General features: G+C 40.5%; 1 protein-coding gene across 6 annotated transcripts in view; it reads left to right on the top strand.

Annotated features, from left to right (window-relative positions):
* The window catches only part of ptpn21 (protein tyrosine phosphatase non-receptor type 21), an 83,474-nt gene that overhangs the window by 55,435 nt on the left and 2,385 nt on the right, over nucleotides 1-25,654 (top strand). For all 6 annotated transcript variants that reach the window (XM_055640349.1, XM_055640345.1, XM_055640347.1 and 3 more), the window contains 9 exons: nucleotides 714-796; nucleotides 1,660-1,720; nucleotides 6,946-7,027; nucleotides 12,552-13,951; nucleotides 17,458-17,601; nucleotides 21,264-21,482; nucleotides 21,674-21,802; nucleotides 22,717-22,951; nucleotides 23,060-23,220. In XM_055640349.1, the coding sequence (XP_055496324.1) occupies nucleotides 714-796; nucleotides 1,660-1,720; nucleotides 6,946-7,027; nucleotides 12,552-13,951; nucleotides 17,458-17,601; nucleotides 21,264-21,482; nucleotides 21,674-21,802; nucleotides 22,717-22,951; nucleotides 23,060-23,220 (2,514 nt within the window). The remainder of the gene's footprint in view (nucleotides 1-713; nucleotides 797-1,659; nucleotides 1,721-6,945; nucleotides 7,028-12,551; nucleotides 13,952-17,457; nucleotides 17,602-21,263; nucleotides 21,483-21,673; nucleotides 21,803-22,716; nucleotides 22,952-23,059; nucleotides 23,221-25,654) is intronic.

Below are 25,654 nucleotides of genomic sequence, written 5' to 3'. Positions count from 1 at the left end.
CCCCCTTATCCCTGCTCATCCATTTAGCGACTAGGGAGTTAATTTCCCGAAAGCTATGAAAATCTGCCGCTACAATCTGTTTTAAGAAGGAAACGGTATATTTTCAGACACATCTTTCTTATGTGATTTAGGGCTATCAATTAATCTGTGACCATGCCTGATTAACCTTGAAGGTTACATTTTACATATTACATTTTTTGGCATGCAAATCAAAATTGACTCTCGCTGTCTTTGCCCACCGCTGACCATTGTGCAGTCTGAATTAACATAGCGAGGATCCTCGGGTGACAATTTGCATGATGAAATTTTGATAGAATTAGATACAGCTTGGAAACAGGCCCTAATGCACAAGTTCTATCCTATACACTGGAACAATTTACAGAATCAAATTAAGCTACAAACCTGCATGTCTTTGGAATGTAGGAGGAAACCGGTGCACCCGGAGAAAACCCATGCAGTCACAGGGAGAATGTAGAAACTCCGTATGGATAGCACCCATAGTCAGGATCGAACTGGGTCTATGGCACTGTAAGGCAATAACTCTACCACGGTGCTATTGTGCCTTTCCTTTTTTATTTTATTGTATATTACTAATTATATTCACAAAGCTATGTTTAATTTTGATTACTTAAATATGCAGTTTTCTATGGAAATTTCATACTTAAAATAGGGAATTGTAGAAGCTGTAATTGTTTTACATTTTATTTCTACAGGAAGATATGGAGACATCTAAATATGTTTGCCGAATGTGTGCTGCACGACGCAAGTTTTACAATCTGAATAAAAACTGTAACTTGTAAGTATGATGTCTCTTGTATTCGAACTGCACTCTTTTTTCTGTATTTTGTATTGAGGCTGATGAAAAAGATGAAAGCAAAAGTCTTCCCTACTTTTGGAAATTTGTACACGAGTGAAGATTGCACAAAGCCTTTGCTTTTTCCATTTACTTTAACTTTCATTCCTTCTCTTTCCAGCACAGGATTCCCGTTTATTTTTGCTTGACTGTGCACTATAGTCATTTTGAATACCCTTTCACATCCCCCAGTTAAGTTTAATGAATGTGCCTTAACATGGGGGTTGAAATTAGTATCCTTGTTGCTTGTGTGGCTTTTTAAAATGAAGTTCAATGTTCCAATAAATAGTATGGCTGCGTATTGTACTAGTTTACCAGTAGAGTTATTGCGTGAATGTCGTTGTCCTTTTTAAGCCTATTTCTTTATAAATTTGTAGATTCAGCTTTAAATTGCTTTTATGAACTCGCTTTTCTTTGTTGCCATAATTATTGCTATCATTAGCTCTTTTCACCTGAGCATTTCTCCATCTTTTTCAGAGGCTTGGGTTTCATTCTCATTTGCATCTGATTTTGCTCTGGTACACACCTTGTATCCAAACATTTGTTAAAACATCTAAGGTTATTTGAAGAGCATAGTTTAATTTTTAATGTTTTTATTAGCACAAGCATATTCAAATATTGAGTTCTATTGTTCTTAGCAGCCTTGTAATATGCATATGCTAGATTATCTTCCACTTGCTCTCACCCTGAATATTTTACCTGCACTATTCTTGTGTTAAAATAATTTAGTCATGAAAAGGACTAGTTTAAAAATCCTTCAATTTAGTGGGAAGAATAATCTGCCATCATTTGTATTTTAACTTCAGGCAAGCTCAGGCTGATTCAGTGAGTCCAGTCCGAAGGAGCACCTTGTCAAGAATGTCTTTGGTATGTGACATAAAGTCTTGAAAATTGCATTGTTTCCTGATTTATTTTTTTAAACAGAAGGCCTCATCTTTTATCAGCCATCACCAAATAAATATCTGAAAAGTTATTTTAAGATTTAATTTTACTATTTAATTAATGTGTGCGACCATAACATGTGGATCTCCTTTAATAAAAACAGAAAATGCTGGAAATGCTCATCAGGCCAGGTTGTGCCTATAGTGAGATAAGCAGCAAACATTGTCGGTCAGAGGTCTTTTTCAAATCTGGGAGGACAGTTAGTTTTCGGTTCCAGAGAAGATTATTGGGGATGGGACTGGTAGAACAAAAAATATTTCTGTAGGATGAGACTAAATGGCTTCATGTGGCAGTTAGAAACATTATGCTTGTTTTCTTCTGCTATGTTTTCCTAATAGTGGACGGTGGAACATATTTATGAGCCTAGTCTATGCTAATGGAGAAAGAAACATTAAGCCAAAATCACGGATGGATGACTGGCAAATATAGTCAGTTGTGATGGAGTTGGAGTGTTCATTAATATGATGGAGGAATGAGTTGGAGTGAGAGGTGGGGATGCTGGGACTTTATTCTATGGAGTTCTGGAGACTGAGGGATGATCTTGTAGAGATTTATACATTCATGGGGGGGGCATAGATAGCATGAATGCACACAATCTTTTTCCCAGGGTTGAGGAATCAAGAACTGCAGGGCATTGGTTTAAGGTAAAAGGAGAAAGATTTAATAGGAATCGGAGAGGCAACCTCACACCATTTCTTCCTTCCTCTTCCCACCTCATGGTCTGCTATAATGAGGGGTTTGTTTGTTTTTATGAGCCATCTTTTTATGCAGTCTTGTATTAAATTGCTTCAGAATATTTCTCCAGTATTTAAAACACCACTAAGATTGCATGCAGATACAGGCTATTTAGCGCTTTTTCTTGCTTCCATCCATTTGATAGAACATAGCACAGCACCGGAACAAACATGTTAGCCTACAATGGCTGTTGCCAATTGCATTTTTAAACAAATCAGTAAAAGATTGAGGTTCCGTTTAAAAAATAAAAATAAATGACAACCCTGTATCAACAGTTTCCCTTTAACTGCTGCAGTTTTATTTACATACGTGCATTACTCAGACTGAATATCTGGCACTTTTTAGCCCAATATGCAAACCAATAAATTTCCCTTTGCTTTCTTCCGAATAATTAACTATATTTATATTTGCACACCTCTATATGCACATTTTAATGCCTCTTTGCATTAAATTCATTTGCTATGTCGCTCTTCCAGGGAGATGCTAAATGCATTTTGTTGTCTCTGTACTGTACACTGACAATGGCAATTAAAATTGAATCTGAATCTGAATCTGAAATTCAGATCCCTGACATACACATTGAACAGGCTGTCCTCCTAACATCATACTCCATCTTCTCTGAAATGCCAATTTTATTCTCAATGGAAGACTGACAGTTTTTCTCTTTAAAACTAAACATTGGCAACTAGAATTTAATATACTTAATTATTACAATGATGCAATATTTTCAAGCTGCTTGCGTCTATTTTACCCCCAGGCTGTTTTTCATATTTGATTACAACTGGAACCATGCATCTATTTTTACAAGCTTGAGAGTCCTGTTCCTCCATTAAACCATTTTTATATTTTCCCAGCTAATTACTAATTAAAGGGATTTTTCCCTTTTCTCTGGTTGTCTCCTGTTTTTAATTTTGTATCTATTTAAATTTTAAGTTCTCATTGAGTAAATCAGTCAGTGGAAACTTTTTTTGGATGGGTAATATTTTTTGGATCGTTTATCATTTTTGAAATTAAAAAATCTCAAGACGAGTGTTTTATGCACTGGGAATGGAACAATTACATTTTTACCTGTTGCAGTTTTACGAGCACAATAACACAACAGCACAACAAAAAAACATAGTCAACAATAATGCATTACATTTTTAGTTTGGTAATTAGACCATAATTGTCTAAGCCAAAGTCCATAGTAATTTGGTGTTGTAGATAGGGTTGTGCAGGGTGATTCAAGAGTGATGGTTGACAGGAACAAACTGTTCTTGAACCTGGATGTTTACAAGCTCCTGTACCACGTTTCCAATGGTAGCAACAAGATAAAAGCATGCCCAGTGTGTTGATGGTCTTTTAAACTGGCTGTTTTCTTGAGACATCGCCTCCTGTCTCCTTTCGCTGGTGGGGAGGTCAATAACTGTGATCTACCAGGCAGCATCAACCATTTTCTCCTTCATTATTGGGCATTTGAGTTACCGAACCAGGCTGTGGTTGCAACCTGTTAACATACCATCAACATGTAGACATTGCTGTCGGTTTCAAAATTGCAATGTATTTCTTCCTGAGCATTTTTCCATGAGTAGGATAAATCATGCATTCTTCTGCAGTTGTATAGGGCTCTGGTGAGACCACATCTGGAGTATTGTGTACAGTTTTGGTCTCCTAATTTGAGGAAGGACATCCTTGTGATTGAAGCAGTTCACGAGATTGATCCCTGGGATGGCGGGACTGTCATATGAGGAAAGATTGAAAAGACTAGGCTTGTATTCGCTGGAGTTTAGAAGGATGAGGGGATATCTTATCGAAATATATAAAATTATAAAAGGACTGGACAAGCTAGATGCAGGAAAAATATTCCCAATTGTTCGGAAAAAGAGGGAGATCTACAATAATTATAGGCAGCATGAAGTAAATTAGGTGCTTGAGGAGTATAAGGAATGTAAAAAGAATCTTAAGAAATAAATTAGAGAAGCTAAAAGAAGATATGAGGTTGCTTTGGCAAGTAAGGTGAAAGTAAATCCAAAGGGTTTCTACAGCTATATTAATAGCAAAAGGATAACGAGGGATAAAATTGGTCCATTGGAGAGACAGAGTGGACAGCTATCTGCAGAGCCAAAAGAGATGGGGGAGATATTGAACAATTTTTTTTTCTTCGGTATTCAACAAGGAGAAGGATATTGAATTATGTGAGGTAAGGGAAACTAGTAGAGTAGCTATGGATACTATGAGGTTCAAAGTAAAAGAAGTACTGACACTTTTGAAAAATATAAAAGTGGATAAGTCTCCAGGTCCTGACAGGATATTTCCTAGGACATTGAGGGAAGTTAGTGTAGAAATAGCCGGGGCTATGACAGAAATATTTCAAATGTCATTAGAAACGGGAATAGACCCCGAGGATTGGCGTACTGCGCATGTTGTTCCATTGTTTAAAAAGGGTTCTAAGAGTAAACCTAGCAATTATAGACCTGTTAGTTTGACTTCAGTGGTGGGCAAATTAATGGAAAAGATACTTAGAGATAATATATATAAGCATCTGGATAAACAGGGTCTGATTAGGAACAGTCAACATGGATTTGTGCCTGGAAGGTCATGTTTGACTAATCTTCTTGAATTTTTTGAAGAGGTTACCAGGGAAATTGACGAGGGTAAAGCAGTGGATGTTGTCTATATGGACTTTAGTAAGGCCTTTGACAAGGTTCTTCATGGAAGGTTGGTTAAGAAGATTCAACTGTTGGGTATAAATGCAGGAATAGCAAGATGGATTCAACAGTGGCTGAATGGGAGAAGCCAGAGGGTAATGGTGGATGGCTGTTTATCGGGTTGGAGGAAGGTGACTAGTGGGGTGCCTCAGGGATCTGTGTTGGGTCCTTTGTTGTTTGTCATGTACATCAATGATCTGGATGAAGGTGTGGTAAATTGGATTAGTAAGTATGCAGATGATACCAAGATAGGGGGTGTTGTGGATAATGAAGAGGAATTCCAAAGTCTACAGAGTGATTTAGGCCATTTGGAAAAATGGGCTGAAAGATGGCAGATGGAGTTTAATGCTGATAAATGTGAGGTGCTACACCTTGGCAGGACAAATCAAAATAGGACGTACATGGTAAATGGTAGGGAATCGAAGAATACAGTTGAACAGAGGGATCTGGGAATAACCGTGCATAGTTCCTTGAAGGTGGAATCTCATATAGATAGGGTGGTAAAGAAAGCTTTTGGTATGCTAGCCTTTATAAATCAGACCATTGAGTATAGAAGCTGGGATGTAATGTTAAAATTGTACAAGGCATTGGTGAGACCAAATCTGGAGTATGGTGTACAATTTTGGTCGCCCAATTATAGGAAGTATGTCAACAAAATAGAGAGGGTATAGAGGAGATTTACTAGAATGTTGCCTGGGTTTCAACAACTAAGTTACAGAGATAGGTTGAATAAGTTGGGTCTTTATTCTCTGGAGCACAGAAGGTTAAGGGGGGACTTGATAGAGGTCTTTAAAATGATGAGAGGGATAGACAGAGTTGATGTGGACAAGCTTTTCCCTTTGAGAATAGGGAAGATTCAAACAAGAGGACATGACTTCAGAATTAAGGGACAGAAGTTTAGGGGTAACATGAGGGGGAACTTCTTTACTCAGAGAGTGGTAGCGGTGTGGAATGAGCTTCCAGTGGAAGTGGTGGAGGCGGGGTTCGTTGGTATCATTTAAAAATAAATTGGATAGGCATATGGATGAGAAGGGAATGGAGGGTTATGGTATGAGTGCAGGCAGGTGGGACTAAGGGAAAAAAAAGTTGTTCGGCACGGACTTGTAGGGCCGAGATGGCCTGTTTCCGTGCTGTAATTGTTATATGGTTAATGTTGGGTGAGTCCAGAACCAGGGGGCCACAGTCTTAGAATAAAGGTCATTAGAGGTCATTTAAGACTGAGGTGAGAAAAAACTTTTTCACCCAAGAGTTGTGAATTTATGGAAATCCCTGTCACAGAGGGCAGTGGAGGCCAAGTCACTGGATGGATTTAAGATGGAGTTAGATAGAGCTCTAGGGGCTAGTGGAGTCGAGGGATATTGGGAGAAGGCAGGCACGGGTTATTGATAGGGGATGATCAGCCATGATCACAATGAATGGCAGTGCTGGCTCAAAGGGCCGATTGGCCTCCTCCTGCACCTATTTTCTATGTTTCTATACTGATTTGTGTATCTTTTTGGTTTGCCTTCTATCCTGCCACAATTTTCTGAGCACAATTGTTTCTCAATAGATATAATTTTATATAAAACTAGGGCTTGCAGCCTGTTTCAGTGTTCACCCGCCTCAAAAAAGCTTTTTCCATAATTATTCAATTCTTTTTTGCACCTGAAAATAAGTTTCTCTTGATATCGGTTCCAAATTAGTAATACTCTGCTATGCATTAATGTCTATCATTTTGTTTCCTTTTAGCCAAAACCTCATCAATTTATGATGCCTGTACCACAATTACATTACAATGGACATTACGCAGAACCATATAAATCTTCGCAAGGTAGAGTAAACAATGAGTGAAATTTTAGACAGTAATTTTTAAAGACCAAATAAGTATATTTTAAAAATACAACAGTAATTTATTTTCTATTACCTTAAATGATTCAAATTTGAATGTTCAAAGGGATGGCAACTGAAATGGAAAGTTTGCTTGATATTGGTTTGAAAATATTTAGTTGTAGAACACCATTCCTAGAATGACATAAAAGAAAATCCCAAGAGGTAGCACAAGAGGTAACCCAACATATCATAAAAGTTGGTTAGTTTGAGTATGTTTGCATAAGTTTGTTTCCTGGTTTTAATATCAATAGTCAATAAACACAAGGAGTATATGCTCTAATGGTTAAACCCCCTTTTCACGGGGCGACTTGACGCAAGAGGTAACCAGAGTTTAACATCGTGGGAACCTCGTGCGGTAACAGTACGGCATTCGTGGACCACCGTGGCGCTAACGGCAGGTAATCGTGTAACTTGGGTACTCGGGAGAAAATTCAAACATGTTTGAATTTGTCCAAGAGTGACTTGTACACTTGTGGTTGAGCATTGCAACATTTTATGAACGTAGTGGCCAGTGCGATATCCGTAGTAACTCTTGCGGTTACCGTGGGAACTCCTGCGAACGGTGAACCCGGAAGTTGGATAGAGTGAATCCAGCAGTTTGCTATTTACATACAAATCTAATAAAACTAGCTAACAAGCATTTCATTAATGTCAGTGTGTCTCTTTTTGTCTGAAAGCAGTTTCTAACTGGAGGAACTCCGCGGGCCAGGCAGCATCCACGGAGGGAAATTGACAGGCGAGCCTTTCCTCAGGCTGCCTTATCTCTCTCTCTACCCCCCCCCCCCCCCCCCCCAACTCCCACCCCACACACACAAATGCTGGAGAAACTCAGCGGGTGCAGCAGCATCTATGGAACGAAGGAAATAGGCAACGTTTCGGCCCGAAAAGTTGCTTATTTCTTGTGTATGTGTCGGAAGGAACAGCAGATGCCGGTTTAAAGAGAATGAGTTCGACGGCAGGCAGCATCTTTGGGGAGAAGGAATGGGTAACATTTCGGGTCGAGACCCTTCTGAAATACTGCTTGTCCCGCTGAGCTACATGTTGTGTCTATCTTCGTTTTAATCCAGCATCTGCAGTTCCTTCCTGGCCGAACCCGATTGAAAGATGAGAGGCTGGGCGATAGAAATCATTAATTGAATTAAATAACTAGATACCTGTCTAATCGTATCTACAGGATTGTACAGGCTAGATGGAGGAAGAATGTTCCCGATGTTGGGGGAGTCCAGAACCAGGGTCCCAGTTTTACAGTCTACCGTGGGAACTCTTTAATTACAGCGGGAAACCTTAAGTTTCCCAGGGGGTCGGGACGGGACTGGAGTTGGGACTGGAGTTGGGAGGGAGAGGTGGGGGGGTCAGATGGGGGAGAGGAGTGGGGTGGGTGGGACAGATGTGGGGTCTCATCATTTACTGGCGGTGGGTGTCTGTCACTGAAACAGGCAGGTGAGATTTCTCATCCACCTTGTGTGTGCTCTCTCTCTCTCTCTCTCTCTCTCTCTCTCTCTCTCTCTCCCTCTCCCTCCCCCCCCCTCTCACACAGGCATGAATGGAGGAACTCCGCGGGCCAGGCAGCATTTACGGAGGGAGATGGACAGGCGACCCATTCTTCAGGCTGCCTTATGTCTCTCTCCCCCCCAACTCCCACCCACACACGCGAATGCTGGAGAAACTCCGTGGGTGCAGCAGCATCTATGGAACGAAGGAAATAGACAACGTTTCGGCCCCGCTGCACCCGCTGAGTTTCTCCAGCATTCGTGTGTGTGGGTGGGAGTTGGGGGGAGGGGGAGAGAGGGGAGAGAGACATAAGGCAGCCTGAAGAATGGGTCGCCTGTCCATTTCCCTCCGTAAATGCTGCCTGGCCTGCGGAATTCCTCCAGTCATGCCTGTGTGAGAGGGAGGGAGAGAGAGAGAGAGAGAGGCAGTCCTGGTCAGTCCTTTGAAGATAGACACCAGTTGCTTGGAGCAACTCAGCGGGCCAGGCAGCATCTCTGGAGAGAAGGAACGGGTGGCGTTTCGGGTCGAGAGCCTTCTTCAGACTGAAAGTTTCACCTCTCAGTAGATCATAAAATAACACAATCATCACGGTCAATGTGAGACACAGTCTTTATTCATATTTGACAAAATAAAAAGACGACGACTTGCACATATTGAGAGAAGGTGCATCACACCAAACAACATTTGTCTAAAAAAACACAGATTATTCTTCAGCTCATTAAAGAGCTCGGGTGAAAAAAAACAATATAGTGTGTGACAACAAAGTAACATCATTTGTGCCACGTGATTAACTACACTACAGTCCACGATGTTCATTCACGATTAACGGGAAAGATCGGGAGACGGACAAGTCACTCGCACAAATGACAGAATTGCCGAGTACCGTGGGAACTCTTTACTCTACCCCCGTTATATCGTGTGATATCGTGCTAGATCACGACCACTCCACTCTGGCTACATCTTGCATCAAGTCGCCCCGTGAAAATGGCCTATGACATCACACAAAGCAGGTGTTGGGGTTAAATTGTCCCAGGATATCACTGCAGGAGTCCCATTGTGCACTGTCCTAGGCCAGACTATCTTCAGCTTTTTCGTCAGTAACTTTCCTTCCAACAGAAAGTCTGTGCAGAGCAGGTTCAATCTGGAGTTTAAGTGATGTCATTGCGGAGTTTACGTATTTTCTCTGACTGCCTGATTTCTTCTGGGTGGTCTGGTTTCCTTAAATGGGCATTGGAGGTACAGCCCAGGAACGAGTCCTTCAGCCTACAACGTCTGTGCTGCACATGGTGTCATCGGGGAGCTGCGCGCGTGGCGGGAGTGTCCCCGGGAGCCAGACGCGCGGCGGGACTGTCCACGTGTGCCCGATCCACCTGCCAAACAACCGCGCCGCCGCCGACTGGAATGCGCCCTGGAAAGCCCGACTCACCGGAGAAGCCGGACGGCGAGGCCTGTGTGGGCCAAGGAGCAACGACGGCGATGAGAGTCTCGGCGGCAGTATGAGCCTTGACAGCAGTAAGGCCTCAACGGCAACAAGAGCTTTGGCGAAGGTGATGGGAGTCTTAGCCGCGGCAGCGAGTGCCTCAGCGGCAACGGGAGCCTTAGAGGCGGAGGGGGACTCGAGGTCAACCCGCAATCAATGGTCGATGACCGGGGGGTGAGGGGAAGACAATGAGGACCTGGCATGGGGGGACCGCTGTGAAGAACAATGGTGACCCCGGCGTGGTGTGACTGCCATGAGGGACGGTGGGAGAACAAAGGGGGACCCGGTGTGTGGGACGGGGGACACACACTAGTTTTAGATTCCTCTGCCCAGGGGATATGTCTGTTTTGTTTGTTTGTTCATTCGGGTGAAGGTGCTGTGCACACGGCAGCCAGCCAATAGTTGCTTGTCTTTTTCTTTTATGTTTTCAATTTTAATTTCAAGTTTTCATGCATCTTGTGCGTTGTGACTGTTGGCAATTTCCCTCCGGGGATGAATAAAGTTTAAAAAAAAGGTGAACTAATCTCATCTGCCTTCAAATGACCCATATCCTTCCATCCCTACACTTCCATGTACATATCTAAAAGCCTCATTAAATGCCACTCTTATATCATTAGCGTTGGCTGCGTTTTCCAGGCACCCACCGTGCTCTATGTAAAAGAGGAAAAAAAACACTTGCATCACACATCCTCCTTAACATAACAAAAACTTGCTGGTAGGTTAATTGGCTACTGTAAATTATCCCAGTGTAGGTTAATGGCAAAAGGATGAGTGTGTACGAAAGAGAATAAGTTGCAGAGCTACTGAGAAATGAAAGGGAGAACAGGATTGATAGGATCCCTTTAGGAGCCTAAACTGGTTTGAGATTGATAAAAACATCTATTTTGATTGTTCATATAGGAGCCAGATGGGGTGAATCTTCTGCGTTATTTAAATAAAGATGGTCAATTACATTTGCAACGTCTTGGAAAGTGAAACAATCCATGCCTGTATCGACTAAAATCTAGAAATCAGTCCATGTCTGGAATGTTAAATAGAAAGTGACATCAGCATTGGACTGTGCCAGACAGTGGCCATTCCCAAGAGTACCTTTATCGCCTACTCTTGCCATTCAATGACACACCATCACTGAGTATCTCCACACCATCAATATGCTCAACGCTCCTCTGATTCATAACTCAACTCAACCAGATACATAAATGTTGCAGCTACAAAAGCAGTTTAGAGACCATGTTTAATGCATTAACCTACCCCAAAGCTGAAACATCATCTAAAAACGCACAAACTAGAGTTTGGATTAAATATATTTTTTATTACCTTGATAGGTGTAGCACCAGCAATACTCAAACTCAATATCATCTAGGTCAAAGATATACACTTGATGGGCACCACAACTAACCACAAGCCCCCTCCCCAATTTTCTTTTTCACAGCTGGCATGTATCTGCTTTATTGTGTATAGGCTACAAAATGCACTATTACTCACCAAAGCTGATTTTACAACATCTCTCAAATGTATTATCTAAACCTTAAAGAAGGTCAAGGACAGAGGATGCATGGAAACATGTCCATCTACAGATTCCCCTGATTTAGAAATAAGTGATTGTCCTGCCATTGTCACTGGGTCTAAATCTTGGAGCTACCAACCTAGTGGCATTTTGAGAGCTCTTTAACCAGAAGGATGGCAGCAGTTAAATCACCAAGTGTAATTAGGGATGGGCAATCAATGTTTGCCATGATAAGAATATATACATTGAATATTTACTCAAAGAATCAAGTCTTTTAAATATTTGTATGAATATATGCCTCTTTAAATTAAAACCTTTAGTGGTGAGTTTGATCAGGCCTCTCAGTTGTCATGAACATGATTTTGACTACTTTGTCTGAATCGTGGTACATGCATTCTAACAGGAGTCATGAAGCAGTAACAGAGCAAGATTCCCAGTTAATTTTCCCCCTTTACAATCTGGAGCAGTGTTTCTACTTGTATTACCAATTGCTGCCTCAGGTGAGGTCAGCAAATTTGAGTGGTAATGGGATTAATGTTTTTCGTCAGATTATCAAGTGCCACTGTCTATTTTTAGTACTAGGCATGATTTGTTAGTAGCTCCAAAGAAGTAGAGATTCTTCTTTTGGACACAGATTTGAATAACAACATCTTAATGATTAAACAAGAACAAATCACAAGTTGTTAACCTAATTAGATGGCTTTGGAATTTGTTGGTTTTATTCAAATTTCAGGAAGCAATGAAAATAAAGTTACTGAATTTTATTTGAATAGAATTTAACAAAGTAATCAATTCGACAATTTATATAATGAACTAACATTGGTATTGAAATGACCTCCAGTACTCAAGATTTTAATACATGATTTTAATCACTAAAATTGAATCTGCCATTTTACTGTTGAGCTAATGAGCGTGTACTCTGGAGGTCAAACAATCTGTGGTTCAATTACTCATTCTGCTTAATTTTCAACTTTTGCTTTATTTCAGACAATCTCCATATGAACAATCAAAATAGCTGTTTTTATCGATCTCAAACCAGTTTGGACAGACCTCCATATGAATATAATGGTCGAATCCGAAATGGCAGTATCTATAGTGCACATAGCACAAGCTCATTAAATAACCCGCAGCACTTTATGCAAGCATCTCCTATGTCTTCAAATCCTAGTATCACAGGAAGTGATATAATGAGAGGAGATTACATCCCAACAAACAGACATAGTGCTATTATTCCACCTTCCTACAGGCCAACCCCTGATTATGAAACTGTTATGAGGCAACTTAATCGTGGCATGATTCAGAATGAAAGACAAAGTCATTCAATGCGAAATCTCAGCATTGGCAATTCCTATGCTTACAGCAGATCTGATCCACTTGGTTACAGCCAGCCAGAAATTCGAGAACACTCTCACTTCAATTCCCAAAATGTGAATCCATACCCCTTGCATTTGAACTACAGTTTTCATTGTCAGTCACCATATATAAATTCAGTTGAGCGACGTCCTGTTGTTGGGGCTGTTAGTGTGCCGGAATTAACTAATGCTCAATTACACACTCAGGATTACAGTGCGGCAAATATGCTAAGAACTCAAGTGTACAGGCCTCCACCTCCATACCCTTATCCAAGACCTGCGAACAGCACACCTGACCTTTCAAGACACCTGTATGTAAGCAGCAGCAATCCAGATCTGATCACTAGGCGTGTGCATCACTCTGTACAGACATTTCAGGAAGATAGCTTGCCTGTTGCACATTCGCTGCAAGAAGTCAGTGAACCACTGACTTCTGCAAGATTACATGGTAACATCCATAAACGTAACAGTATTGAGATTGCAGGACTAATGCACAATTTTGAGAGTTTTAAGATAAAAGAGAGGACCATATCTACACCAGGTATTGAGACGAGTTCAATGGAAACTACTGCAGGTTCACAACCTAGCGTTTACTTTGAACGATCAAATCTAGGAGATGCAAAAATTAATGAAGACATAAGTTATAACCATGGGAGATTTCTCTCTGATGCAACTGTGCTGATTCACAGCAGTGAAGAGGATGTGTATGACTCGGGGTACATTGAGAAGAGATTACAGATGTTTCCTGTTGACTCTGCATCCCATTTACCAGTTATGTTGAACCAGTCCTCAAACGAACCATTGCTAAACTATCAAGATTCCTCTGCCCCTACGTTGGGCAGCCAGCAGAGCTTAGAAAAGCAAGTACGAGAAAGGGGGGCAATAGAATCAAAGCTGTATCTCCCATCGGTGTCTGAGTCTGATCTCTATACAGTCGGAAAAAGCCAAGTAAGAAGAGTATCCTCCAAGAGGAGACCTGTGTCTGAAGTGCTTTATGGAAGATTAAATGCAACGGAAGCTCTCCCACCACTTGCAGTGAGTAATTTAATGCTGATTCCATAGTTTCACTGTAAATAGTTTCTTAAAGAACAAAGAGCTACGTAGCATAATTCTGCCTTCTAGCACGTCCTAAAGATGACAGCTCTTCCAGATATGCATACAACTGCTTTGTAAATGCAATTAAGATGTTTTCCTTCACCTTTTTTGGTTGACAGTTCCTGAACATTGCCCTCCTTGGTAGGGTAATTTTTTACTTTTCCCTCTTATCCCTCTCCCAAGTACTTTACATTTTTGCCTACAGGTTTTTGAGCTATTTTAGTTTCGAAGTGAGTTTTTTCTATTTACACCATGTATCTCGTCCTAGCACTATACTCTCCAATTAAGTGTCCACTCGGTTTCCTCTGTCAAAAGCAAATTATCCTAATATCCTATATCAGTTTTGGCAAAGTCCTCTACCACATGTTATTCAGTGCAGTGTTATTCTGGTAGTGTGGTGACCTATTCATGCTGTAGATATAACTTTGTACACAGTTCTATTGTAATCGTCCCACTGCTGCCAAACCTGGCCCCACTCCTCAATTGCTAGTCAAACAAGTTTAAATCCTGTCATATAGCATTAACAATCATGCCCACCAGGATATTGGTTTTGTCTCTTGGGATGGAATTCTTGTGGCCTATAAAGATCCTACCATTCCGAGAACCAATGCTCAGGACTCTTCCCTCTTGTCTTGTGTTTTCTGTTGCACATTTATCTACACTTTCCTTCTAATTTTGCATCATTGACACATGGTGCTGGAGATGCCTATTTTTGGGCTCCTGCTGTTTAAACCTTCTAAGGTTTACTTGGTAGCCTGTGTCAGTATTGATTTGAAACACTGGTTGTTAACTCTCCAATAGAATGCTCTGCAGCGTCTTGATGGCATCCTTGACAAGGTAGGGGGACAATACGCCCTGAACTCTGTGTCTGCTTTTTTTCACCCCGAGACAAATGAAACAATTTCATAGTTTGATGGAGAGAAATCTAAGAAAGGATTGAACATTTATGTTCTGGAATTTGTTGATACAGGTTCAGAATATCTGTGCTATTTTCACAGTGTGGGCAGGAATGTGAAAATATTAATTTGCAAAATATATAATGTTGGTGGGAGTTCCAAATTTGAAACATCTCTGTACTGAATAGATGCATTTTAAATATCTTCTTGTTGCTTAATTCATTGAAACTTTTTAAATTAAAAGAGAAATAGAGACTTTCACAAGTATATTAAGCTGGAGTTTTTACTATTATTTAATGTATTTGTGCAACAAAGAAATGGGAGTATTTGGCAAGCGGCATTAAATATTTCATATTCATTCAATATTTCATATTTCATATTTCTGCCCGTTGAAAAATCAAGTACACAAGTGCTTTATTGTTGCATTTTTTTCCATTGGATGCATGTGAACCTTGATGTATGATGAAAACTAACATTTTTGTATTGTAACAAATGATTACAGTTTCCATTAAGCAGTGGTTTTATTTAGTATTTTTTAAACTAATATCAAATCTATTTCGGAAACTACTTATTTATCCATGATTTCCTTGATATGTTAATAAATGTTAAGTTTTTGTGGTAGTGAACTTGAAAGAAACAGTAGAATTGTGTCTTTCCTGATCTCATGGTCTCTGACATGAAAACTTATCTATGAAAAACAGAATTAAGTAGGCTTGAAAGGCAAAATGGGCATAAAGGACTAGTCATGATTAGCCTTGTTTATACATTTTTGTTCATTTCTGCTTCAGTTTGTTGAATGCTTTTCAGCTACGGCTGTTCAATATCATCAAGTATTTGTAGTTGCTGAGAAAGTATTAATTGCATCAACACAGTCACCGCTAAATTAAAATTATTAATAAGAATTACAGACTAGTTCAGTTGAACCTTAATTATTTCCTTAATTTTTTTTTGTCCATAAAACTCTTTGTTTTGCCTGTGCCTTTACTCCTCCAGCCTTGACCAGTGCTTCATGTAGACAAATGGGATCAGTCAGTTTCAGTATTATCATTCAGAACACTGAGATATTCTTGCAGCAAAGCAAATGAAAATATAAATTCTGCATGCTTAACCGACATTGAGCTATATCAGTCAAGGAAACAATTTTCCTGTTTCGTCTTTAGGTGGAGATTTGTTTCTGTTTTTCAATGGTTATAACTGAAGAACAAAACCCCATTTTTTTTTTTTTTAATCAAAAATGTTTAGAGAAAGGATATAAAAGATTACAAGGCTGAGAGAATGGCAGTGAATATTTGGTGCCACATCAGTTTAAGATTTTCTAATGAAAATAGATAATCCTTTCTTCATTATTTGCCATCTGCTTACTAAGGATAAACTAATTATAGCATTGTACTGTATGGTGCAGGGAAGTGAGAAAGGAGAAACGAAGGTCCGTTGGTGTTTGTTCAATTCAATTCAATTCAACTTTAATGTCATTGCACAAATACAAGTATGGGTACAACGAAATGCAGTTTAGCGTCAGTCCGTAGTAATCGTGCAATATAGAAATAAAAATACAGAATAATCAAACAATGTGGATGGAGGGACTGGAGAAATCTATCGGCGGGACTCCGAGTTCAGCAATGTGATGGTATTATTGTAGAAGCTGTTCCTCATCCTACTAGTACGAGACCTGAGGCTCCTGTACCGCCTCCCTGATGGGAGGAGGGCAAACAGTCCATGGTTGGGGTGGGAGGGGTCTTTAATGATCTTCCCGGCCCGTCTCAGACACCGTTTTCGGTGTAGGGCATCCATGGCAGGGAGCGGGGCACCGATGATGTACTGCGTGGTTTTCACCACCCGTTGTAGTGCCTTCCTGTCCGCTACGGTGCAACTGCTGTACCATACCGTGAAGCAGGTGGTCAGGATGCTTTCGATGGTACAATGGTAAAAGTTGGTCAGGATCTGGGGGGACAGGTGAGCTTTCTTGAGCCTCCTCAGGAAGTAAAGGTGCTGCTGTGCCTTTTTGATCAGCTTGGAGGTGTTGAGGGTTATATAAATGGTTTATTTTATAAATTGTGATTTAAGCAGTTTAAAATATGTATTCTTCATTTGAAGTTTTAAGTCCTGCAACCCTAGTTATTTTAGTTATACATGTTATATTGAGTTATTTTTTAACCTGCATGGCAGAGTTTTGTCGTGCAAATTCTATGCACTGATAAGGGCAGCACAGTGGTGTGGCTGTAGAGTTGCTGCCTTACAGAGCCAGAGATCTGGATTCAATCCTGACTACGGGTGCTGGCTGGAGATTGTACGTTCTCCCTGTGATCGTGTGCGATTCCTCTGGGTACTCTGTTTTTTTCACATCCTAATGACATGCAGGTTTGTAGGTTAATTGGCTTTGATAAATTGTCCCTAGCATATAGAACTGGTGTACAAGTAATTGTTGGTCGGTGCGGACTCGGTGGGCCAAAGGGCCTCTTTCCACTCTGTATCTCTAAAACTAAAAACTAAATAAGGATAAAAGATTTTTGATTGATATAACTGTTAACTGCTATCATACTTTTTTTTAAGGTTATGAGAAAAGAAGATTATTTATCTGATATGAGGACAATTGGACCGTTAAAGATGGCAGAATTAAATGGTTTGACACCATTTCAAAAACCTTTACCTGACACTGTTAAAAATGAGCCCATCCAAGCAGCATATGATGAAAGGGTATGGAATGATGTCTTTCAAATTATTTTATTTCTTTTGAAATGCACGTTAAGCTAATTGAACACATCTGTACAAGGCAGAGCATTTTACGAAAATATGGCTACGAGCCTGGAGTCACCAAAACATTTGCAATGGTCAATGATTCTTTAATTCTGACTACAACAAAATGTAACTCTGCTGGATAATGCACATGTTCATGCCTGTTTTATTTGATCTGGGGAAATTGATAACAATTTAAACAATTGGGACGTGGTTTGGAATGAAAATTGCCCAGACCCCTTGTTTGCCATTTGTCATTCTGTAATTATGGATGGAACAGTAAATCTGTAGATCAACAGTTGAATAAAACGTAATTAGGTTTACATGTTTATGCTTATATTTATGAGAACCAATCCTGCTTTGACTGCATGGATTGGAATGTGTTCAGGGAAGCAACCACAAGCCTCGATAAGTATACATACACGGTATCATCATATGTCAGCTTTTGTGAGAACAGTTGCATTCCAACTAGGACCCGGACCTAGTTCAACAACAACAAGCTCTGGTTTACTGCAGAACTCGGACTGCACCCACTCTTCCCCATTCCCCACTTCACACCTTCTTAAAGCAAGACTGAAAATAATGAACCCTTTCCCACCCCAACCAACACTTACATAGAAACATAGAAAATAGGTGCAGGAGTAGGCCATTCTACCCTTCGAGCCTGCACCGCCATTCAATATGATCATGGCTGATCATCCAACTTAGTAACCTGCCTTCTCTCCATACCCCCTGATCCCTTTAGCCACAAGGGCCACATCTAACTCCCTCTTAAATATAGCAAGAGGGAGTTAGATGTGACCCTTCACACCCACTCACAGCCTGACCTCAATCTGCAAAGACTGGGCCCTTCTACACCCACTCCTCCCCATTCACCACTTCAAACATACTTGAATCAAGACTCCAGTCTGAAAAGACTGGACCCTTTCCCACCCACCCCCTCTCCAATCACCACGTCACACCCAATTACCCACACCCTCTGTGCTGCACAACATCACTTCTCCACATCAACAATAAAAATAAAGGAGGTGGAGAGGCTTTTCTGAAGACAGAAAAGCCAGAAATCTCCAGGACCGGACAATGTTTCCCACTCTCAAGCTCTGTGCCGAACAACTGGCACCGGTCTCCACAGACATTTTCAACCAGTCTCTGTAAATCTGTACTGTCCCTGCCTGCTTCAAAGTCTCCACTATTGTTCCTATACCCAAAAAGACAAGGATTACTGGTCTTAATGACTACAGGCCTGTCTCACTCACTGTAGTCATGAAGACCCTTGAAAGGCTTGTGCTGGTCAAGCTGAAAAATATCACAAACCCCCTCCCCTGCTGGACCCTCTGCAGTTTGCATATCGGGCCAATAGATCTGTGGATGATGCAGTCAATCTGGGCCTGCACTTCATCCTCCAGCACCTAGACCGCCAGGGGACTTATGTGAGGATTTTGTTTGTTGATTTTAGCTCTGCATTCAACACCATTGTGCCAGAGCTACTACACTCCAAACGTTACGAGTTGACTGTGCCTGAACCCCTCTGTCGGTGGATCACCAGCTTCCTGACAGACAGGAAGTAGCATGTGAGGCTGGGAAAGCACATCTCGGACTCACAAACCCTCAGCATAGGAGCATCGCAAGGCTGCGTACTCTCCCCTCTCCTCTACTCTCTACACCAATGATTGCACCTCCACTGACTCCTCTGTCAAGCTTCTCAAGCTTGCAGACGACACAACCCTGATCGGACTGATCCAGGATGGGGAGGACTCTGCCTACAGACAGGAAGTGTCACAGCTGACGTCCTGGTGCCATCGCAACAACCTGGAGCTCAATGCTCTTAAGAGTGGAATTTATTAGACTTTATGAGAGGCCCCCCTCCCCTCACCCCACTCACCATCAACAACACCACAGTCACATCTGTGGAGTCTTTTAAGTTCCTGGGAACCATCATCTCCAAGGACCTTAAGTGGGGGGCTACCATCGACTCCACAGTCAGAAAGGCACAACAGAGGATGTACTTCCTGCGGCAGCTGAGGAAGCACAATCTGCCACAGGCAACGATGGTCCAATTCTATACGGCCATTGTAGAGTCTGTCCTCACCTTCTCCATCATGGTCTGGTTTGGCTCAGCCACTAAGCACGACACCCGGAGGCTGCAGCGAATCGTCTGATCAGCTGAGAAGGTTATTGGCTGCAACCTTCCCTCCATTGATGAACTGTACACTGCATAGGGCCAGGAAGCGAGCGGGCAAGATCATCTCTGACCCCTCTCACCCTGGCCACAAACTCTTTGAATCACTTCCCTCTGGAAGGCGACTCTGGACTGTCAAGGCTGCCACAGCCAGACATAACATCAGCTTTTTTTTCCATGAGTAGTAGCTACTCAATAACCAAAAATCTGTAGACTCCTTTTTATTTTATTTTATTTAATTCACATGTTTAATCAATAATGTATTATTATTAATGTTTAATGTTTTATGTATCATTCTTAACTGTCACTATGTCATGTTGCGGATGGAGCATCAAGGCAAATTTCTTGTATGTGAATACTTGGCCAATAAACTTATTCAATTCAATATTTAAATTTGTTCTGTTCTAATATAATTGTATTGTCAAATAAACAAAGCACTGGAAACTTTGCAATATTTGTAAACTTGTTTACCTTATGGAGAGGAGAGTGAAATGAGAAGGAGGGTAAAAATACAGATGCTGAAATTAAATGTCAATATACAATGGAAGTATAAATATGCACAAACAAATTGTTAGTTAAAACGTGTATTTATATATTCATCTTCTGGCACCCTTCTCCCATGTAAGTATAGCATTCAATGGTTGTCAGCAGTTTCCGTTAATGCAATCAATTTTGGTATCCTGTCTGGATATCTTCAATGAAATAAATGCATTGAGTGCCAACAGGGTGCAGTGATCATGGTTGTCCAATGTCCCATTTATCTGTCTTCAACAGGAATTGTTACTGATCTATTTTTTCCTTCAACCCCATGAGGGAGAAGGGTGCCAAAGGATGAATATAAAATAAGTGTTGACTAATTATTTTGGTGTATATTCATACAGTTTAATTGCATACTGACATTTAATTTCAGCATTCGTATTTTTATCCTCCTTCAGGCAGGCTGAATCCATACTGTTGTATTCCTACTGCAAAAGAGAAACGTTCTGGCATTCAGTTAGAGACCTGACTTTGGCTCATATCAGGGTGTAAATAATTGGGTTTAGGTTTATTATTGTCACGTACTGAGGTGCAGTGGAAAGCTTTGTTTTGCATGCTATCCAATCAGGTCAGATAATGCTATACATAAATACATGATCTCTTTTCAATCAAGGAAGAGTGTTTTTATAAGTTTGTATAAGAAAAGCTTATTTGTCATTTCAGCTTACTTTGGAGTCCTGCTATTTTAAATTTGTTGGGTTTACTGATTTTTGTAACTGTCAACAAAACTATGAAAATTGAAATATATTTATAATAACATTGGAGGAAAAACCAGGACTGAATTATTGAAAACAACTTTTAAAATACTATTTTGAGAAAGGAATCTTAATACTGAATGCATTTTCAGAATACATTGATATTTGACTAGTTCTTTTTGAATTTTAATGACTTTTCTTTAAATTATTAGTGCAAAATTTTGGAGCAGCGACTGGAACAAAAAATGGTGTTTACAGAATATGAAAGAGTTCCAAAGAAATGTCAGAGTACGGAGTGTACCATAGCACTGCTTCCAGAAAATACAGAAAGAAATAGATTTCCAGATGTTATTCCCTATGATGATACTAGGGTGGAACTGGTGCCTACAAAAGAGAACAACACTGGTTACATCAATGCATCTCATGTAAAGGTATCTATAACAGTTTTTCTTTGTGTGTTATTATGTGTGGTGTTTCTTTTATTGGTAATTAGGTTCGCAGTGAACTCCTGCCATTATTTCTATAGATTCTGCTGAACTTAAATACTTGAGTCTGAGCTTTACCAACTTTCTTCATGAATTTTCAAGGACTGTCCTTTGAAAGTCATATTACTTTATTGCAGGTTATAGTTGGAAGCAAGGAATGGAATTACATTGCCACTCAAGGACCACTACAAACAACTTGTCTTGATTTTTGGCAAATGGTGTGGGAGCAAGGAGTTGCCATCATTGCCATGGTTACCATGGAAGAGGTATTTCTTGTGTTCTTCTGCCCTTGAATTCCATCTAACAGGCAAAACAGAAGGCTGGGTTTGATTCTGACTACGGGTGCTGTCGGTACAGAGTTTGTATGTTCTCCCAGTGACACTGTGGGGTTTCTCTGGTATTCCGGTTTCCTCCCATATTCCAAAGGCCTGCTGAAGTTTAATTGGCTTCTGTAAATTGCCCTTAGTGTGCAGGATGTGAAACTGGAATAGCATAGAACTAGGATATGGGTGATTGTTCATTGGTGTGAACTTGGTGGGCCGAAGGGCCTATTTCTATGCTATATTTCTCAGCTAAACTAAGAAGATAACTATATAGTAAGGGAAAAGCAGATCACACTTCTAACCAGTGTTCAACCTCTGCCAAAATTTAAGCAAACCTATGGAGGTTCTGGAGTGTGTTAATCACAATCTATATTTAAGAGGGAGTTAGATGTGGCCCTTGGGGCTAAAGAGATCAGGGGGTATGGAGAGAAGGCAGGTACGGGATATTGAGTTGGATGATCAGCCATGATCATATTGAATGGCGGTGCAGGCTTCAAGGGCCGAATGGCCTACTCCTGCACCTATTTTCTATGTTTCTACAAGCACACCAAAGCTGTGAGCTCCGGAAGCTGGAAAGCGTAGCTTTGATGTGCTTCCTGTAATTGACACACCCCTGTACTACCATACGTGTGCTTGAATTTTGATATTGAATTGTCATGAAAAATGTAAAAGTTGATGTTGAGATTCTGCAGGTCGGAGGATCGTCTGAGTTATGAAATAATTATCTTTCTTGTTATCCTCCGCACAAATGGTGTGTTCATTGTTTTACCTACCAAATTAGTACTTGAATGGAAGTTTTTTTTAAATGGATGAGTGGTGTCTCTCGAATTGGTCAAGACTTTCATATATTGTTACAGGAGGGAGGAAGAGAAAAGAGTTTTCGGTATTGGCCTCGATTAGGCTCCAGGAATAACTCTGTTACCTATGGAAGATTTAAAATAACCACCCGCTTTCGAACAGACTCTGGCTGTTATGCGACCACAGGATTAAAAATTAAACATCTATTGAATGGTCAAGAACGAACAGTATGGCATTTACAGTATACAGACTGGCCAGAAAATGGGTGCCCAGAGAATATCAAGGGATTTCGATGTAAGTTTTATTTAATTCTGATTGGATTTGTTTGTTTTAGGTTAAAAAAGATTAACCTTTATTGGTGAATGTTAACTTGTGAATTTTATATTTAATTTGCTTTTGCAGCTTATTTGGATGAAATTGAGTCGGTGCGCCGTCATACTAATAGTACAACAGACATTAAAAGTCCTGATGCACCTGTACTTATCCACTGCAGTGCTGGTGTGGGAAGGACAGGTGTTATAATTTTATCAGAAATTATGATCGGCTGCCTAGAACACAATGCGGTAAGATTATCGTTTTTATATAACGTGACAGTTATTCAGACTCTTCGATTAATTCCAGTGACTTTCCCACAAATTATGTTAAACTGGCAAGCTCCATTTAGTTGGTTTCTCCATTCTTTTTCCAAATTCAGAAGCACAATTTCTGAAGCTAGTGAAGTTTGAAAAACTATCCAATTTATTTGCAATTCCCTCGCATACATAATTTAGTACCCTGAAGTAATATTCTGTGGATTTGCCTATCTTAAATTCTATTATTTTCTCTTGTCAATTAATATTCACTTTAAATTCTCACAGTGATGATTTATATTTTACTCTTATGTTCCACTTTCGATAGGTTTGAAGTACTTATTCAATGTATGATATTTCAATTATGTCCATTATAACATTGGATTGTAATTATCTTCAATCAGACCACATCCTCAAGTATAACATGTGGTAAAATTGCAGTTAATTTTCATTTATTTCATATTCTCTTTTGCACATTACTTTTTAAGAGTCCTGTTTTCTTTTTATTCATAGTCTCGTAGTCATGCAGGCTGGAAACGGGCCCTTTGGCCCAGCTTATCGATGGGGACTAAGTTGTCCCATCCAAGCAAGTCCCATTCATCAGTCTGAAGAAGGGTCTTGACTCAAAATATCACCTATCCATGTTCTCCAGAGATGCTACCGGACTTGCTGAGTTCCTCCACTTTGTGCCCATTTGTCAGTATTAGGCCCATATTCCTCTCAAACGTTCTGATCCATGTGCCTGTTCAAACAACATTTAAATGTTATTGTACCTGCCTCAACAACTTCCTCTGGCAGTTTGTCACATATACCCACCACTTTCTGTGGGGGAAAAAGCTGCCACTGAGGTCACTGTTAAATCTTTAAAATCTGTAAAACCATGTCCTCTAGTTTTTGATTCTTCTACCCTGAAGCATTGAACTGGGAAAAATACTCTACATTCACCTTATCTATTCCCCTCGTGATTTTATACACCTCTTTAAAATCACACCTCAGCCTTCTACACTCCCTGGAATAACCTACCTCCCCACCTGTTCAAGCTCTCTCAATAGTTCAGGCGCACAAATCCTGACAAACACCTTGCGAATCTTCTCTGCACTCTTTCCAGCTTAATAGCTTCTTTTCAGTAACAGGGTGACCAAAACTGAAAATAATACTTCAAATGCAGCCTCATCAACGTCTTGTATGACTGTAACGTATCATCCCAACTTTTACACTCAATGCTCTGACTACTAACGAAGCCGCCTTCACCACAAAAGATACAGTGCTGGAGTAACTCAGCAGGTCAGGCAGCATCTCTGGAGAACATGGATAGGTGACATTTCAGGTTGGGACCCTTCTTCAGACTAATCAGCCTTCTTCAACACCTTATCCAAGATGGCACTTTCAGTGAACTATATAATTGTACTAATACACCCCTCTGCTCCATAATATTCCCCAGAGCCCTAATGTCTGTTTTGACCTCCCAAAATACAACACCTCACACTTGCCATGGGCCTCCAGTCCAAAAAGCAACCTTCCACCACCAGCCTTTTATTTCCGACCATAAAACCAATTCTGTATCCAGTTTATTAGCTCTCCCAGGATCCCATCCAATATTTTCTTCCAGAGCAGCCTACCTTATCACAGGCCTTGGTGAAATCCATATAGACTGTTTCATGGTACAGCCTTCATCAAACTTTTTGGATACCTTTATAAAAAATAAAAAAATAAACTATATTAGACACACGATCTCCTATCCACAACGCTAAATATCTCTAATCACCCCAGCTTTCCAAATGTATATCTTAAGCATCGGGATCCTCCCATGTAACTTTCCTACCAGAGATATTGGGCTTACTGGTCTGCAGCTATTTGTTTGCAGCCCTACTTAAAAATAGACATGTGACCCTCCAGTCAACTAGCACTCACTCGTGACTAATGTTGATTCATATATCTCAGCCAGAGTTCCTGCAATTTCTTTAGCTCCCACGGTGTCCTTGAATACACCCAATCATGCCCTGGAAATTTATCGACGTTCGTATGTTTTAGGACATCCAGCACCTCCACTAATACATTCATAACATCGCCATTAACTTTCCCAAGTTCCCTGGTCTTCATTTCTTTCTCCACACTAAGAACAGATATTCATTGAAGACCTCGCATAACTTCTGCAGCTACACACAAAGATGTTCACTTTGGTTTCTAAGGGGCTCCATTTTCTCTCTCGAGCTAACCTTGTACCCCTTAATATAAAATCTCTTTGGATTCTCATTTAATCCCTTCTTCCAAAGCTGTCTCGTGCCTTTTAGCTCTCCTCATTTCCTCAAGTATGTTGTTCAATCCCCTATACTCCTTCAGGGAAACATTTGATCCCAACTGCCTATACCTGTCCCATGCCTCTTTTTTTTCCTCAGGATTTGTTGCACTTGCGTGCCTTGCTCGTCAA

This window comes from Leucoraja erinacea, chromosome 9 (assembly GCF_028641065.1).
Source record: "Leucoraja erinacea ecotype New England chromosome 9, Leri_hhj_1, whole genome shotgun sequence".
NCBI lineage: Eukaryota > Metazoa > Chordata > Chondrichthyes > Rajiformes > Rajidae > Leucoraja > Leucoraja erinaceus.
Note: the sequence above shows the minus strand (reverse complement) of the source record. Positions and strands in the feature narration are given on the sequence as shown.